Genomic DNA, 14562 nt, shown 5'->3' on the forward strand with positions numbered 1-14562 from the left:
TATTTTAGAGATCAGACCTTTGTCTGTTGTGGGGTTGGTGAAGATCTTCTCCCAGTCAGTGGGTTGCCTTTTTGTCTTAGTGACAGTGTCCTTTGCTTTACAGAAGCTTCTCAGTTTCAGGAGGTCCCATTTATTCAATGTTGTCCTTAATGTCTGTGCTGCTGGGGATATACGTAGGAAGTGATCTCCTGTGCCCATATGTTGTAGAGTACTTCCCACTTTTTCTTCTATCAGGTTCAGTGTGTTCAGACTGATATTGAGGTCTTTAATCCATTTGGACTTGAGTTTTGTGGATGGCGATAGATATGGATCTATTTTCATTCTTCTACAGGTTGACAACCAGTTCTGCCAGCACCATTTGTTAAAGATGCTTTCTTTCTTCCATTGAATACTTTTAGCTCCTTTATCAAAGATCAGGTGTTCAGGTAACTCAAACCCCATGTCTCCCAGGCTACTGACAACTGAAGGCTGTGATTAGTCTTATGTCTCAGATTAGTTGAACAGAAGCCTATCTAAATTACATTGATTATTGCCAGCCTTTGCTTCTGCTACCTGTGGAGTTCATGAATTGTTGACTAACATTCAATTACTTTTATGGAAAATATCTCATAGGATTTATATTGACATCCTTCATAAGACAGGAATTCCTTACAATCCCCAGCAACAGACCATAGTGGACTGGGCTCACTGAACTTTCAAAGACTATATTCACAAAACAAAAAAGGGAGAGTGTAGTACTTCCCGGGATATCCTTTCTAATATTCTCTCTATATTAAATTTTCTAACAATTGAATCACATACTCAAACAACAGCGGCTCAGAGGCACTGGCAGCCCCAGGCTCTACTCATCTGATGGTACAGTGAAAGATGTGTTGACTGGGGCATGGAAGGGGCCGGATCCAGTCCTCCTTTGGGGGTGTGGAAGGGTATGTGTGTTTCCACAGGATATTGAAAGCCCATTTGGATTCCAGAGTGACTTGTGTGTCCTATGAATGGGTCTCCAGACCATCAGCCATGGCTAATAGGTACAATGGGCTCCAGTCAGGAATCTGCTGGTGCTGATGCCGGTGGGCCTGGATAATCCATGTAGCTGTGCTTCCTTTCCATTGACTGGGCTATGGAACAGCCAGCCATTTCTGTTGAATGGAGACATAGTAATGTTATTGGGATGTGGAAACTATCTGGCAGTTTGTGTTTTATTTTTGCTGAATTTTCTTTCTCTTTGTGCTAAACGTTGGCCCGGTAGTACTATGATTTATGGCCAGAGCATATTATTCATTGTGGTGATGGGGACAGAGATCACTTTACAAGAATGTTAGCAAGGATTCTCAGGAGTTTTGTTTCTGGAATCCAGCACATTGTGGTATAAGGTCTACCTTCATGGGATGGTATCTCTGTGGACTTCGTGCCTGTTTACCAGGCCAAAATAAAGCTTCTCATGTGACTTTCTGTGGCTAAGTATGATTCTGCCCTTAACTATTTTCTAGTTTTTGTCTTTTGAACAGTTGTTGGGCTAACAAAAGGACTGCTGCTATGGCCCAGCTTCAGGGCTTGGTGCCTGTTCCAGTGAGACTTCAGGATCACCACAGGTGGCTGCTATTGTTACCGCTGTGGCCTCCACGACAACCAGAATTGCCACTAGTCAGACAAATGCACTATTGATCCCCTAGCCATTGAGATCCAGAATTCCCTATATAATTTTCTCCAGGATATCTTTCGGTTTGACCTATAGCCCAGCCCTCCTTTTATAAGGGCAGTCAGACATGCAGTTGGCTTCTCCCTTTCCTTTCATTACATTTGTGCCATGTGCATGCCAGTCCAGTCACTCCCATATGGCCTAGGCTTGTTGAACTTCTAGGCCTTAGGAACTCCTGTAGCCGGAGGGTTTCTGTTGCTCTGCCTCTATGACTGGTGTTAGCAGCAGTGATGTAAATCTCTATGTGCCCAAGAAAGTGGGCTTCCTTCAAGAATAATATGGCTTAGAAGGCTATGAAAAGACCAGTGAGCCAGAGATGGGTAAGATAGGAGCTATCACAATCAACCAAGAAAGAGGTCTTGCATGCTGAGGCAAGAGTTCTTTATGATGGGTAAGATGTGAATCTGTGCTTCTGCAACCCAAGACAGGCCTGGTCTAATTATATAGAAAAGAGAGAGCTGTTGGGGGCTGCAGACCCTCGGCCCCTTGACTTTGCCTGCCTCAGACTCTGGCTGCTGGAGTGAACTGAGCAAAACAACTGTACCTGCAGCTACTCAGAGCATGAGACCTTGATGGCAGGGGAGTGGATTCTGATAAGGCCTGCAGCTGAAAGATCCTGAGAGCTGGGATGTGACTATCAGTTAAGGATCCCTATATAAGCTTCTCTGCTGCACAGTAAAGTTCGAACTCTTGTGTCAAGGATGACCCGTGTCCCTGTGCCTCTCTCTCTCTCTCTCTCTCTCTCTCTCTCTGTGTGTGTGTGTGTGTGTTTAAGTCACCAGCTTAGTTCCTGGCCCATGGACTGTCCTGTAGTGCAGGCACTAAAATCAGAGAAATGTAAATCAAACAACACTGAGATTACATCTTACACCTGTAAGAATGGCCAAGATCAAAACAACCAATAATAACTTATGCTGGCCAGGATTTGGGGGAAAAAAAAACACTCCTGCATTGGTGATTGGAGTGCAAACTAGCACAGCTGCTTTGGTGATTAGTATGGCGATTTCTCAAGAAATTAGGAAACAACCTACCTAAATACCACATTTGGATATCTACCCAATGAATGTTCAATTGTACCAAAAGGCCATGTGCTCAACTATGTTCATAGAAATATTGTTTGCAATTTCCAGAACATTAAAACAACTTAATATCCCTCAACTGAAGAGTGGGTAAAGAAAATATGGTACATCTACAGAATAGAGTACTACATAGCAGAAAAAAAATGACATCTTGAAATTTATGGGCAAATGGATGGATCTAGAAAACATCATATCAAGTGAGGTAAACCAGACCCAGAAACAAATATCATATGTACTCCGTCATAAGTGGCTTTTAGACATAAAGAAAAGAAAAATCAGCCTACTATTTGCAACTTGAAAGAACCTGGAGAACAATGAGGACCCTAAGAGAGACATACATGGATCTAATCTACATTGGAAGCAGAAAAACACAAGATCTGAGTAATTGGGAGCATGGGGACCATGAGAAAAGGTAGGAGGAGAGGGGAGAGAGAGCAAAGGAGGGGAGCAGAAAAAAATATATAGTTCAGTAAAAACAATTAAATAAAGGAGACAAGAGGAAAGTGGAAAATTGCTACAAATGGCAAAGTGGGCCTGGAATCATTAGGGAAATCTCTCAGGCAACCATTACACCAGAGAGCAAGTATCTATAGTGTGTTCCCTATAATTGGCTTTTCCCCTTCCACCTTAGGTCTCAACAGGATCCCAGAGCTTCTGTCAAACTTGCTGTCAGTGGACAGCTACCAGCTAAGTCCTTGGCCGGAAGCATGCACTTAGGAGAGAAATCAAGCTCAACTGGAAAATATATGGGAAGATAAATAGGCACAAGAAACTTGTCTTCTTCCAATATTGCAGTTGGGACTGAAACTTAAGATTTGGAAAGTAGAATCTGTGTTATCTCAAGACCCATGTAGTTTTTAAAAGTAAGACTTAAGTGGGACTACGCTTTTAGAAATTGACCTCACCTACTCATCCCTCCTTACCTCTCCACTTCCCAACCCTGAATGTCATTTTCTCTCTCTTTACTCAGATTTCTGACCTTCGGTGAATAGAATTATCTCAGATGTAAATCTGGGGTGTGAGATGAACGCTGAACTGGAAAATATCTGACTGTGGAATCCATTGCCTTCTGTTTGCTCTCTGGTGTGAGGAGGATGAGGGGGTCGTCTAATGACAAATGAAACAGTGAGTGTAAATCCTGGCCGCAGTGCAAGGCAGTCACAGATACCTGAACCTAAACAAAATACTTTCTGTCAGGGAAGTGGACTGAGATCAAAACATGCTTGTCTGTGTTTCCATATTTCTCAGTATTCACAATGTTTATATTTAACTTTTCTTCTTCAGAATTCTGCTTTTAAAATAATGATTTGATCTCTGTTGAAATACATGGATTGACAATGTGCTTTCCCTCTCTGAGGGACGTGGACTGGGAGGGAGCAGAGAGAGTGGGAACTTGGGATTGGTAAAGAGAATGAAAAAAAAGATAGTTTACTTTCTTTTTTAAAAAAATTAAAAAAGGAAAGAAAAAAGAAATAAATGGCTTGAGTAATATTTTTTGTTTAGCTAGAGACAAAGTAAGTGTTAATGATAGGACACAGTCCTTTTGAAAGGCTTCAAACAGATTTTGGCTCTTCTTCATTGTGCTGGCAGTCTGCAATCTACAGGATGGCACAGCAGATACTGGAATGCACAGGACAGGTGCATATAGTGCGGGTTTGAACCATTTGTTATGCAGCAACATTCTCACCTTCACCTGGTTCTCTGCCTCTCAAGCCTGAAACTGATAGAATCTTTTTCAAGTCAGCACTGGGAAACTTCTTGATTAGCTCTGTGTACCTAATTAAGTCTCTATTCAAGATTTCCATCAGTCTGCTTTTCTTCCCTAGCTGTCCAGAGAGATGGTGAATACAGGAAACACATCCATCAAAGAGAGTGAGTATATTCAGAACTCCTCTTTGCCAAATTGTAAAGCTATCAAGAAAAATCTTACTGGGAATAAAAACAAGAATCCACATTCCCCAGTCCCTTCTGTATATGGTGGGCTACACAGAATACACTGAAGTTTGTCTCTCCATGTTACAAGATGCAATTAAAGAAAATAATGAAATCTCTTGCAGCCGATGGTTCAAAAGTTTGTCTGAACTTAAGCCTTTGTGTCAATGTTTTGGGGATGTTCATAACTGTCCTAGTAAACTCAGGGTTCGAAGGCACTGGCACTCACTTTGTTAAGAAAAGAGCTTTAGTTTCTTTAAGCACTTTACAAAATCATAATGAAAGGGAGCATCAGACCTGACGCTCTTATTTTAAAACTTTAACCATATTCCTGCTATATTGTTGTCCAAGAAACAAAAACACTCTAAAACAGAGATAATCCTCCCTTAGTGCCAAACATGAACCACCACTTCCTGAGTCGGTGTTTCTCTAAGGGCATCCCAAAGACTTATTCCAAAATTTCATTGATCATATATGAATCATTCTATCACAATTATATTATACTCCAGGCCACTTTGAAAATGTTGTCTTAAATGTATTAGCAAATAATTGAGAAAATTGTGTAAATAGGGTAAATTTTCCTAAAGGAAAATAGTACAAAAAATACTAAAGTTGTAATCTGTGATATAAAACACTTTCAGTTTTATTCTGAAATAATGTCACGTAAACCATCACGGGTATGATCAGCAGTTACACCTAGATGTGTCAGTGGACACTGAAACCATTTCATTACAAACAGTGACATCTGCCTTCTTTTTCATAATTTCAGCTGGTCATGGGTGCTTTAATAAATGTTTCCAGTCAATCTTTTAAACATACCTTTAGTAATCCTCATGACATTACATGAAATAGCTAGGATCTGAAAGTCAGCTAGAGAAGAAATACTGGGATTTCTTTCTGCAGAAGGACAATGGAGCTTTTCATCTCCTCCAAACTCACTGGAGAAAGACAAAGAAAATGCTACAATTTCTTGACCCAACCATGTGTTCTTTTTCTCCTCTCTGATACTAGGATCAAAGAAACAATGATTGAAAGAAGAAATATTACTGAGATCACCAAATTCATCCTCCTGGGATTCTCAGATTTCCCCCGAATCACAACAATGCTCTTTGTTATATTCCTCACAATTTACATCACAACGCTCACCTGGAACCTGTCTCTCTTTGTTTTAGTAAGGTTGGATGCCCACCTCCACACACCCATGTATTTCTTCCTCAGTAATCTGTCCTTTATAGACCTCTGCTACATCACCACAACGATCCCCAATATGCTTTCCAACTTCTTTCAGAAAGAGCAATATATCAGCTTTGTGGGCTGCATTGTTCAATACTTTATCTTTTCCATGATGGGACTGAGTGAATCTTGCCTCATGACAGTCATGGCCTATGACAGGTATGCTGCCATTTGTAACCCATTGCTCTATTCATCAATCATGTCACCCACCCTGTGTGCTCGCATGGTGATGGGAAGCTACACAGCAGGGCTCATAGGTTCTTTATCTCAGGTATGTACCTTGCTGCAGCTGCATTTCTGTGGACCTAATGTCATCAGACATTTCTTCTGTGACATGCCCCAGCTGTTAAATCTCTCCTGCACTGACACTTCCTTTGCACAGGTCGTACTTGCCTTAGCAACAATATTGTTTGGGCCTACAAATGCCGTAGCCATCATGGTATCTTATGGCTATATCTTCTTGTCCATCATGAAGATCACTTCAGCTAAGGGCAGGTTCAAGGCATTCAATACCTGTGCTTCTCATCTGACAGCTGTTTCCCTATTCTACACCTCCAGTGTCTTTGTCTATTTGAGTTCCAGTTCTGGTGGCTCCTCCAGCTTAGATAGATTTGCATCTTTCTTCTACACTGTGGTGATTCCCATGCTGAACCCTTTGGTTTATAGTCTGAGGAACAAGGATATCAGAGATGCTATAAAAAGGTTACAGAGGAAGATGAAATGCTTCTAACAAAAGTTTTTGAGATTTGTCACTGATTGGCATGTCAGTAAGAAAATTCCTACATACATTGAACAGAGGCTCAGCTTGATACAGATTATGCAGCAATACAGAGCATAACTGATTTGATGCTACTGAAACATTATCCTTATAAATCGTGGCGGTTTATATTTTTCTTGTTCCATCAGAAATAGCCTCCTCTTTCATTTTTTATCCACAGTATTTGTGAAACATCTAAATTTAGAACTTTTTGCTGCTGCAGTTGAAGTTCCCTGGGTCTCACCTTACAGAAGATGCCTGGCTGGAGCTCCCTGGCTCCAGAAGCCTTGTCTGACAAATGGACCAATGCGGCATAATAAAGGCCTGGTGGGTTGTTCTTTGTTTCTGAGGAAGGAACCTTCTGTTTGAAGGAATAAAAGTAATGCTGGCTTGGCTGTGCCTCCTGGAAGCAAAGTACATCTCCTAGTTACAGTGTTCCTAAGAAAAATCAGTCCTAATCATATGTCACATTTTGGTTAAAATGCTTGTCACCACTGACTACTAAATTCAGAAGACGTGGTTTAAGTCTTCAGTAGTAATGAAAGATATGATTTGTTTAGAGCCATTTAATATGAGTGTGCTTATTTCATTCTTGAAACCAGAGTCCAGATGAGATTTCATATTTAAATTTCAAATGATCAATAGTAGTATCTGATACTGTGGTTTATTTTGTCATATTAAAGCATTACTATTTAGCATTGGTTAACATAGACAATGGTATCTTATTATCAGTTTGTTTCTGATATTTCAAATATCTGCTCTATTTCTTATGGCAATACACCTATGAATTCACTGTACTAAGTTAGTGAATACTCAGTTTTCTAAAGACTAATAACAATTATGAAAAACAATGTATAGGCCTTCAAAATTAAAAAACAATATATGTATAATCAAGAAACTACCAAGTGTCTATCGAAGATCCTGAACCCTGAACAAGAGTGTCTGAGAGCAGCACTTGGGAGGCAGAGGCAGGCGGATCTCTGTGAGTTCGAGACCAGCCTGGTCTACAAGAGCTAGTTCCAGGACAGGCTCCGAAGCCACAGAGAAACCCTGTCTCAAAACACCAAAAAAAAAAAAAAAAAAAAAAAAAAAAAAAAAAAAAAAAAAAAAAAGAGTGTCTGAGAGGAACTTGGATGGACTTTTCTGTAGAAAGCAAGGTTATTTGTCTATATTTAGGCTCTAAAAACCAGTTCGTGATTAGGCATTAGCTTGTTCCATACTTACTTTCCTGTAGTTTCTTTGTCACTTAAGATCAAACATGACAAATGCTCAAAATCACTTTTAACTGTCATAGATTTTGTTAGTGAAAGAGGAGCAGAGTTGATATGAAAGTCTGTAGGAGGAAGTCTGAAGAGAACATCCATACTTAGCCCTGGTGCTTCCTCACTTTGTCACTAGAAGCCAATGTGACAGACAGTGATTGCTCTATTAGTAGGATATGAGAGATGGCTCAAGTTGATCTACCTTACCTGACATTGGGGAATTATGGGATAGTAAAAAAAACTAAACCTCGGTTATTAATCTATTGAATTTTTGATTGTTTGTTCAGCAGAACTGAACCTCATGTCCATAACATTTCACTTATAAGATCACAAAAATTTCAAGTCACTCTTGTTATTTCACCATATCCAAGTAATTTGTTTTATCCTCTAGTATTTTTTTGTGCTATAAACTATACTATAGTTTATTTTCGGTACTTACAGACATCTAAAATCTCATGCAGTCTCCAATTAGTCTAATCCTGGATTTATCAAAAAAAGTAAGATAAGTAGATTCTAAACAAATACGCTGACATATATCTCCAATAATACAGCTTATCTGGAATATTCTAATGACTCGTAAAGGATTCTCACTTGAAGTCATTCGAATTCATGAATTTAAAGGGTATTTGCTGCATAATTTTTTTAAAGTATGACCAAATCAAGCATATTTATTCTTTTGAAGAAAACAATGTTCCTTCTTTTGATGAATGTACACTTAAGACTCATTTCCCATTAATTACTCCAACCTTTATAATTTTAGCGATGTAAACATATTAAGGAAGTTTCCTTTCAACTACCATGTGATGTAACTCACTTTATCTCAGTGACCAGAATAAACGTGAGTATATTTTTAAAAGATTAATCCTTACTATAGTCTTGCAAAGGTCAGAACTATGGACAAGAAGTTAAAACAAGAAATGAAACATATCTTAAAAGTTAAAGAAGAGACTTCTGGTCAACACGTTGGAATAAATTTACACTTACTGTTCCAAACATGTAGCAAATAGAGTGGAATAATAAAAGGTGAAAAGCAAAAGGTAACGATTTGTGTCCAAGAAACAGACAAGCCGGACTTGGAACCAAACCCACTTGAGAGCAGATGATAAGGAGGGTGAAGGTGAAGGATTCTTCTGCACCCTTTGGGAGCTTCTCTTAGTTTCCTTTAAACCTTTAGTGATGCAATCTTCAAACTATAGGGGCCAATATTTATTGTAAGACTTAACAGAGCACGTCCTTTTCAATTCTATTGCTGCATGAATTTAATGGCAGAAAAACTAGGAAATTGTTGTTTGGCATAAATTTAATGATATATATTTTCTTTCTTCTGCAGTAAAAGAAGGTTATAAGTAACAAGTACGGATATTTAAAAAAAAATATGTTGAATTAAGCTTCCCACAGATAGTCTCTTCTCTCTCTGCCCTCCCAGATACAATCTCCCAGTAGCATCCCAAAGTGCTGCTATACAAAACCAGCTACAGCCTTCCTTCCCCCGGTCACATCTGTCAATCCTACAGTTCCTAACCTCCCTACCCTCAAAAGCCCCAGCCACAGGAAGAATCCCCTTCTAATCCAAGGGCCTCTCCTTCTAGGGTAACAAGATAGAGCCACTCCTCTCCTACTGCTCATGAGATCCAATCTCCCGTTCTCATACACAGCTCTGACAGTTACTTCATTGTGGGCTCCCTTTTCTCTCTGACACCATACCTAGCGTTCACAAAGAACTTCCCCCCATTTTATTTCTTCCTTCCTCCCTTCCTTCCTTCCTTCCTTCCTTCCTTCCTTCCTTCCTTCCTTCCTTCTATATTCCTTCTTACCTTCCTTCCTTTCTGCCTTCCTCACCAACTCATTCCAATATACCAACCATCTAGACTATGAGGCATTCGGTGTGAAGAGGCCAGCTAAGCAAACCTGTAGAACAGGATATCTACAAACACTATAGTCATCAAAGAGCCAGAGAGGAAACAGAAAATAAGGAAGCTCAGAAATCAGAACTTTGAACTATAATCATCCCCAACATTGATGCCAAGATATCAGCCTAACAACACAATCAATATGTCTCCACTAGAGCCCAGGTATGCTAGCGCAGCAGATCCTGGTTATTCCAAAAGATTCACAGCACAAGAAAAACACCTTAAAACAAACTATATGAGGATGATAGAGAGGTGCTTAAAAAGGAAATGAGTAAATCCCTTAAGGAAATCCAAGAAAGCACAAATAAACAGTTGAAGGAAATGAATAAAACTGACAAGACATGAAAATGGAAATAGAAGCAATAAAGAAATCGCAAACTGGAAGAATTCTGGAAATTAAAACTTAAGAATGCAAACAGGAAATACAGAGGCAAGCTTCACCATCAGAATACAAAAGATGGAAGACAGAATTTCAAATATTGAAGATGTGATCGAAGAAATGGATACATCAGTCAAAGAAAAGGCTAAATCTAAAAAATTCCTGACACAAAGATCCATGAAATCTGGGACAATATAAAAAAACAAAATCTAAAAATAATAGAAATTGAAGGAGAAGAATTCTAGCTCAAAGGCCCAGAAAATATTTTCAAAATAATCATAGAAGAAATTTTTCCTAACCTAAAGAAGATAATGCCTATACATGTATAATAAGAAGCATAAAGAAGCCAGGTGTTGGTGGCACTGGCCTTTAATTTCAGCACTCAGAAGGCAGAGGCAAGTGGATCTCTGTGAGTTCAAGGCCAGTCTGGTCTACAAGAGCTAGTCCCAGCACAGACTACAAAGCTACAGAGAAACACCGTCTGAAAAAAACAAAAGAGAGAGAGATAGAGAGAGACAGACAGACAGACAGACAGACAAAGAAGAAAGCCCATAAATAACACCAACAGATTGTACCAGAAAAGAAGGATCTCTTATCATATAATAATCAAAGTCTTAAACATATAGAACACGCCTTTAATCCCAGCACTCGGGAGGCAGAGGCAGGCGGATCTCTGTGAGTTCAAGTCCAGCCTGGTCTACAAGAGCTAGTTCCAGGACAGGCTCCAAAACCACAGAGAAACCCTGTCTCGAAAAACCAAAAAAAAAAAAAAAAGAATATTAAAAACTGCAAAAGAAAACAACCAAGTAGCATATAAAGATAGACCTATTAGAAATATACCTGACTTTTCTGTGGAGATTCTAAAAGCAAAAAGAACCTGTACAGATGTACTACAGACTCCGGAAAACCACATTTGTCAGATCAGATTACTATACCCAGTAAAACCTTTCTATCACAATAGATGATGAAAATAAGATATTCCATGATAATTTCAAATTTTAAACAGTATCTATCTATAAATACAGACCTACTAGTGTACTAAAAGGAGAGCTTTCACTGAAGAAGGTTAACTACACCCATGAAAACACAAGAAATAAATAACCTCACACGACAAAAGCAAAATTACACACACACACACGCACATACACAAACATGCACACAGTTCTGCCACCACCACAAAACAGCAAAATAATAGGAGCAAACAATAATCAGTCACTGATATATCAGTGGTCTCAATTTTTCAATAAAAAGACACAGACTAACAAAATGGATGAGAAAACAGGATCCATCCTTCTGATGCACACACTAACCTGGTAATACCTCCTGAAATAACCAATCTGGTGTGACTGAAGAAATTCTAAGACATCTCTTATTGCTAGTCATCTAATACAATCTTGGTCAAATCTTTGTCTATTCCTAGGTTTGACTAAAAAGAGATTTTTTTTTCCAGAGACATGGGTCATTCTTGAAACAGGAATCCCCAAGAATGCCCCCTTTATTGTGTCCTGGGGCAGCTTATATAGAGATCCCTTAACTGATAACCATGCTCCTGCCAAATATAACAGAAACCACTGCCCTGCCATCAGGATCTCCTGAGGGTCTCCTTCTCAAAGCAGCTGCAAGCATCACAAGTTGTTTACAAGAAATTCAGGATTTGGGGTGTTCACAGCTCCCAATGTTGTAATATGAGCGGCGGGGCTGCTTCCCACTGCCACTCGGCTAGCTTTACCCGAAATAATTACACGGAAACTGTATTCTTTTAATCACTGCCTGGCCCATTAGCTCCAGCCTCTTACTGGCTAGCTCTTACATATTGATCTAACCCATTTCTAATATTCTGTGTAGCACCATGAGCTGGCTTACCAGGAAAGATCTTAACCTGCGTCTGTCTGGAGTGGGAGAATCATGGCGACTCACACACTCGGCTTCTTTCTCCCAGCATTCTGTCTGTTTACTCCACCCACCTAAGGGCTGGCCTATAAATGGGCCAAGGCAGTTTCTTTATTAAATGAAAGTAACTCCTCCATCATCCCAACATCTCATCCCCCCTTTTTTTCTTTTCTTTAGGGAATTTGGGCATTGTCAATCTGTCTGGCTGCTTCCTGCTGAGTGGGGCACTGCATTCCTGGGGGTACTCCTTTTAATCTGATGGTCTCTTTTTTTTTTGCTATTTTTGTTTCAATTTTTTTTTGTTGTTGTTGAAAAAATTTCCTCCTCCTCCCGGCCTCCCATTTCCCTCCCCCTCTTCTCCCCCTCCCCCCACTCCTCTCCCCCTCCCCCCACTCCATTCCCCCTCCCTCTCAAGTGTGAAGAGCAGTCCGGATTCCCTGTCCTTTGGGAAGTCCAAGGTCCTCCCCCCTCCATCCAGGTCCAGGAAGGTGAGCATCCAAACAGGCTAGGCTCCCACAAAGCCAGTTCATGCAGTAGGATGGAAACCTAGTGCCATATTATGTATATAATAAAGAGCATAGGGCCCAATATTTTCACGTCATGGTTACTAACATGCTTGAGTTTTGCAGCTAGAGTTCATGTCACTGTCAATAGCAATAACTGATATTGTACTCTAAACACCTCTCATTACATCCAAATGAGATTTCCTGATATGAATAGCTAAAGGAATCTTATTACCGAATTGTTTTTAATATTTCAAGGTTTCTGAAAAATTATATGATATCAGTAAAATAAGGATCACTGAAGACTTTATTTTTATAGGAGATATGAACAGCAAATGTGGAGAACTGGTATGCCTTATTTCTTGTCACCTGTATTCAGTGCTTGAAAGTGAGTGAGATACAGCATATGAAATAGAATAGTTACTATATGTACGCTATATTCTTCAAAATTTTCAAAATTCATGAAAGAATAGGCAGTAAAATAAACTGGCTTCTCTCTACTCAATTATTCCCATCTTAGAGAAACCATAGGACTTGTGATTCTAGCTCCTTAATTAAAAATGGGATTATGATGTGGTATTAATAACTATGTCTTGTTTTGATAGCTCAGGAAATGAGCAAACTGATTTAAACCAGATGTCATGAACACGTTATATGTAACAAATTGTTAGGTTCTTTATGTGTCTAGGAGAGCATTTCTAACAAGAACTCAGGTGACACTATTTTGAGTAAGATGGTAAGTGAAGAGATAGACAGGTTTTACCAAATGCTCCTTGACTTTACACATGGCCAGGATTGAGAGAACAGGGATCTTAGGACACGGGAGAGAATAAAGAGCTTCACCCCATGCCATGGAAAGAATACAATATGAAGAGAGGATATGTGGCCACCCATCCAGACATAATATTAGCAGCATCATTCTTTAAAGATGGATAAAAATGTGCGAGGACTCTATTTCTGAAGGACCACGGAAGCTTCAGAAGTCCCCGTACATAAGGAGTTTACTAGAAGGGCAGTTTTCTGGAATACTGCAAAGATGCACTTCCCTTTCTCTTTTTTTCTGTAATTTGTTGGATTGCCACAAGAACTTTACATATTTATGGAGTCCATCATGATACTTTCATGTATGTATACACTGAATAATAATCAAATTGGTATCTTTCATACTTATCACTTGAAGTGACTGGTTTTATGCTTTAAAAAAAATCACATATTCAAACTCCTGCCTTCATAACATCAAATATTTTCCTCAAATGCAGATACTATGACACAAAGTGTAATAAGAGGTGAGAACAGAAGCAAAGTATAACAATATATGAGTAAGCCGGGCGATGGTGGCGCACGCCTTTAATCCCAGCACTCGGGAGGCAGAGGCAGGCGGATCTCTGTGAGTTCGAGACCAGCCTGGTCTACAAGAGCTAGTTCCAGGACAGGCTCCAAAACCACAGAGAAACCCTGTCTCGAAAAACCAAAAAAAAAAAAAAAAAAAAAAAAAAAAAAAAAAAACAATATATGAGTATGGGAATGTCATAATGGAATCCATCCCTTTGTGTGCTAACAAAAAGCTTATTAGGAAGCTCTTACTTGAAAGTGTTTGAAATATGCAATACACCATGGATAGCTGTATTCTATCTACTGTACAATAGAATACCCCAAATAACTCTTTTTTTATTTTTATAAGTAAAGTCTCTCTTAATTTCCCCTTTTACCACTATCCTCACCTTTCCCTTTCCCATTCCCCATCCACTCCCCAGAGCCAGTGAGGCCTCCCATGAGGAGTCAACAAAATCTGTCACATCACTTTAGGCAGGACCAAGGCCCTTCTCCCTATATCTAGGCTAAGCACGATATCTCTCCATAGGGAATGGGCTCCAAAGTCCAGTTTATGCACTAAGAATAACTACTGCTTCCACTACCAGTG

The 14562-nt window shown here is 39.5% G+C and overlaps 1 protein-coding gene across 1 annotated transcript; it reads left to right on the plus strand.

The window, feature by feature from the left end:
- The first annotated feature begins 5731 nt into the window (after positions 1-5731).
- On the plus strand, positions 5732-6670 carry LOC130879837 (olfactory receptor 5AN1-like). Its single transcript, XM_057778677.1, has one exon. The coding sequence runs from the start codon at positions 5732-5734 to the stop codon at positions 6668-6670; it is 939 nt and encodes a 312-aa protein (XP_057634660.1).
- The last annotated feature ends 7892 nt before the right edge of the window (positions 6671-14562 follow it).

This window comes from Chionomys nivalis, chromosome 8, assembly GCF_950005125.1.
Source record: "Chionomys nivalis chromosome 8, mChiNiv1.1, whole genome shotgun sequence".
NCBI lineage: Eukaryota > Metazoa > Chordata > Mammalia > Rodentia > Cricetidae > Chionomys > Chionomys nivalis.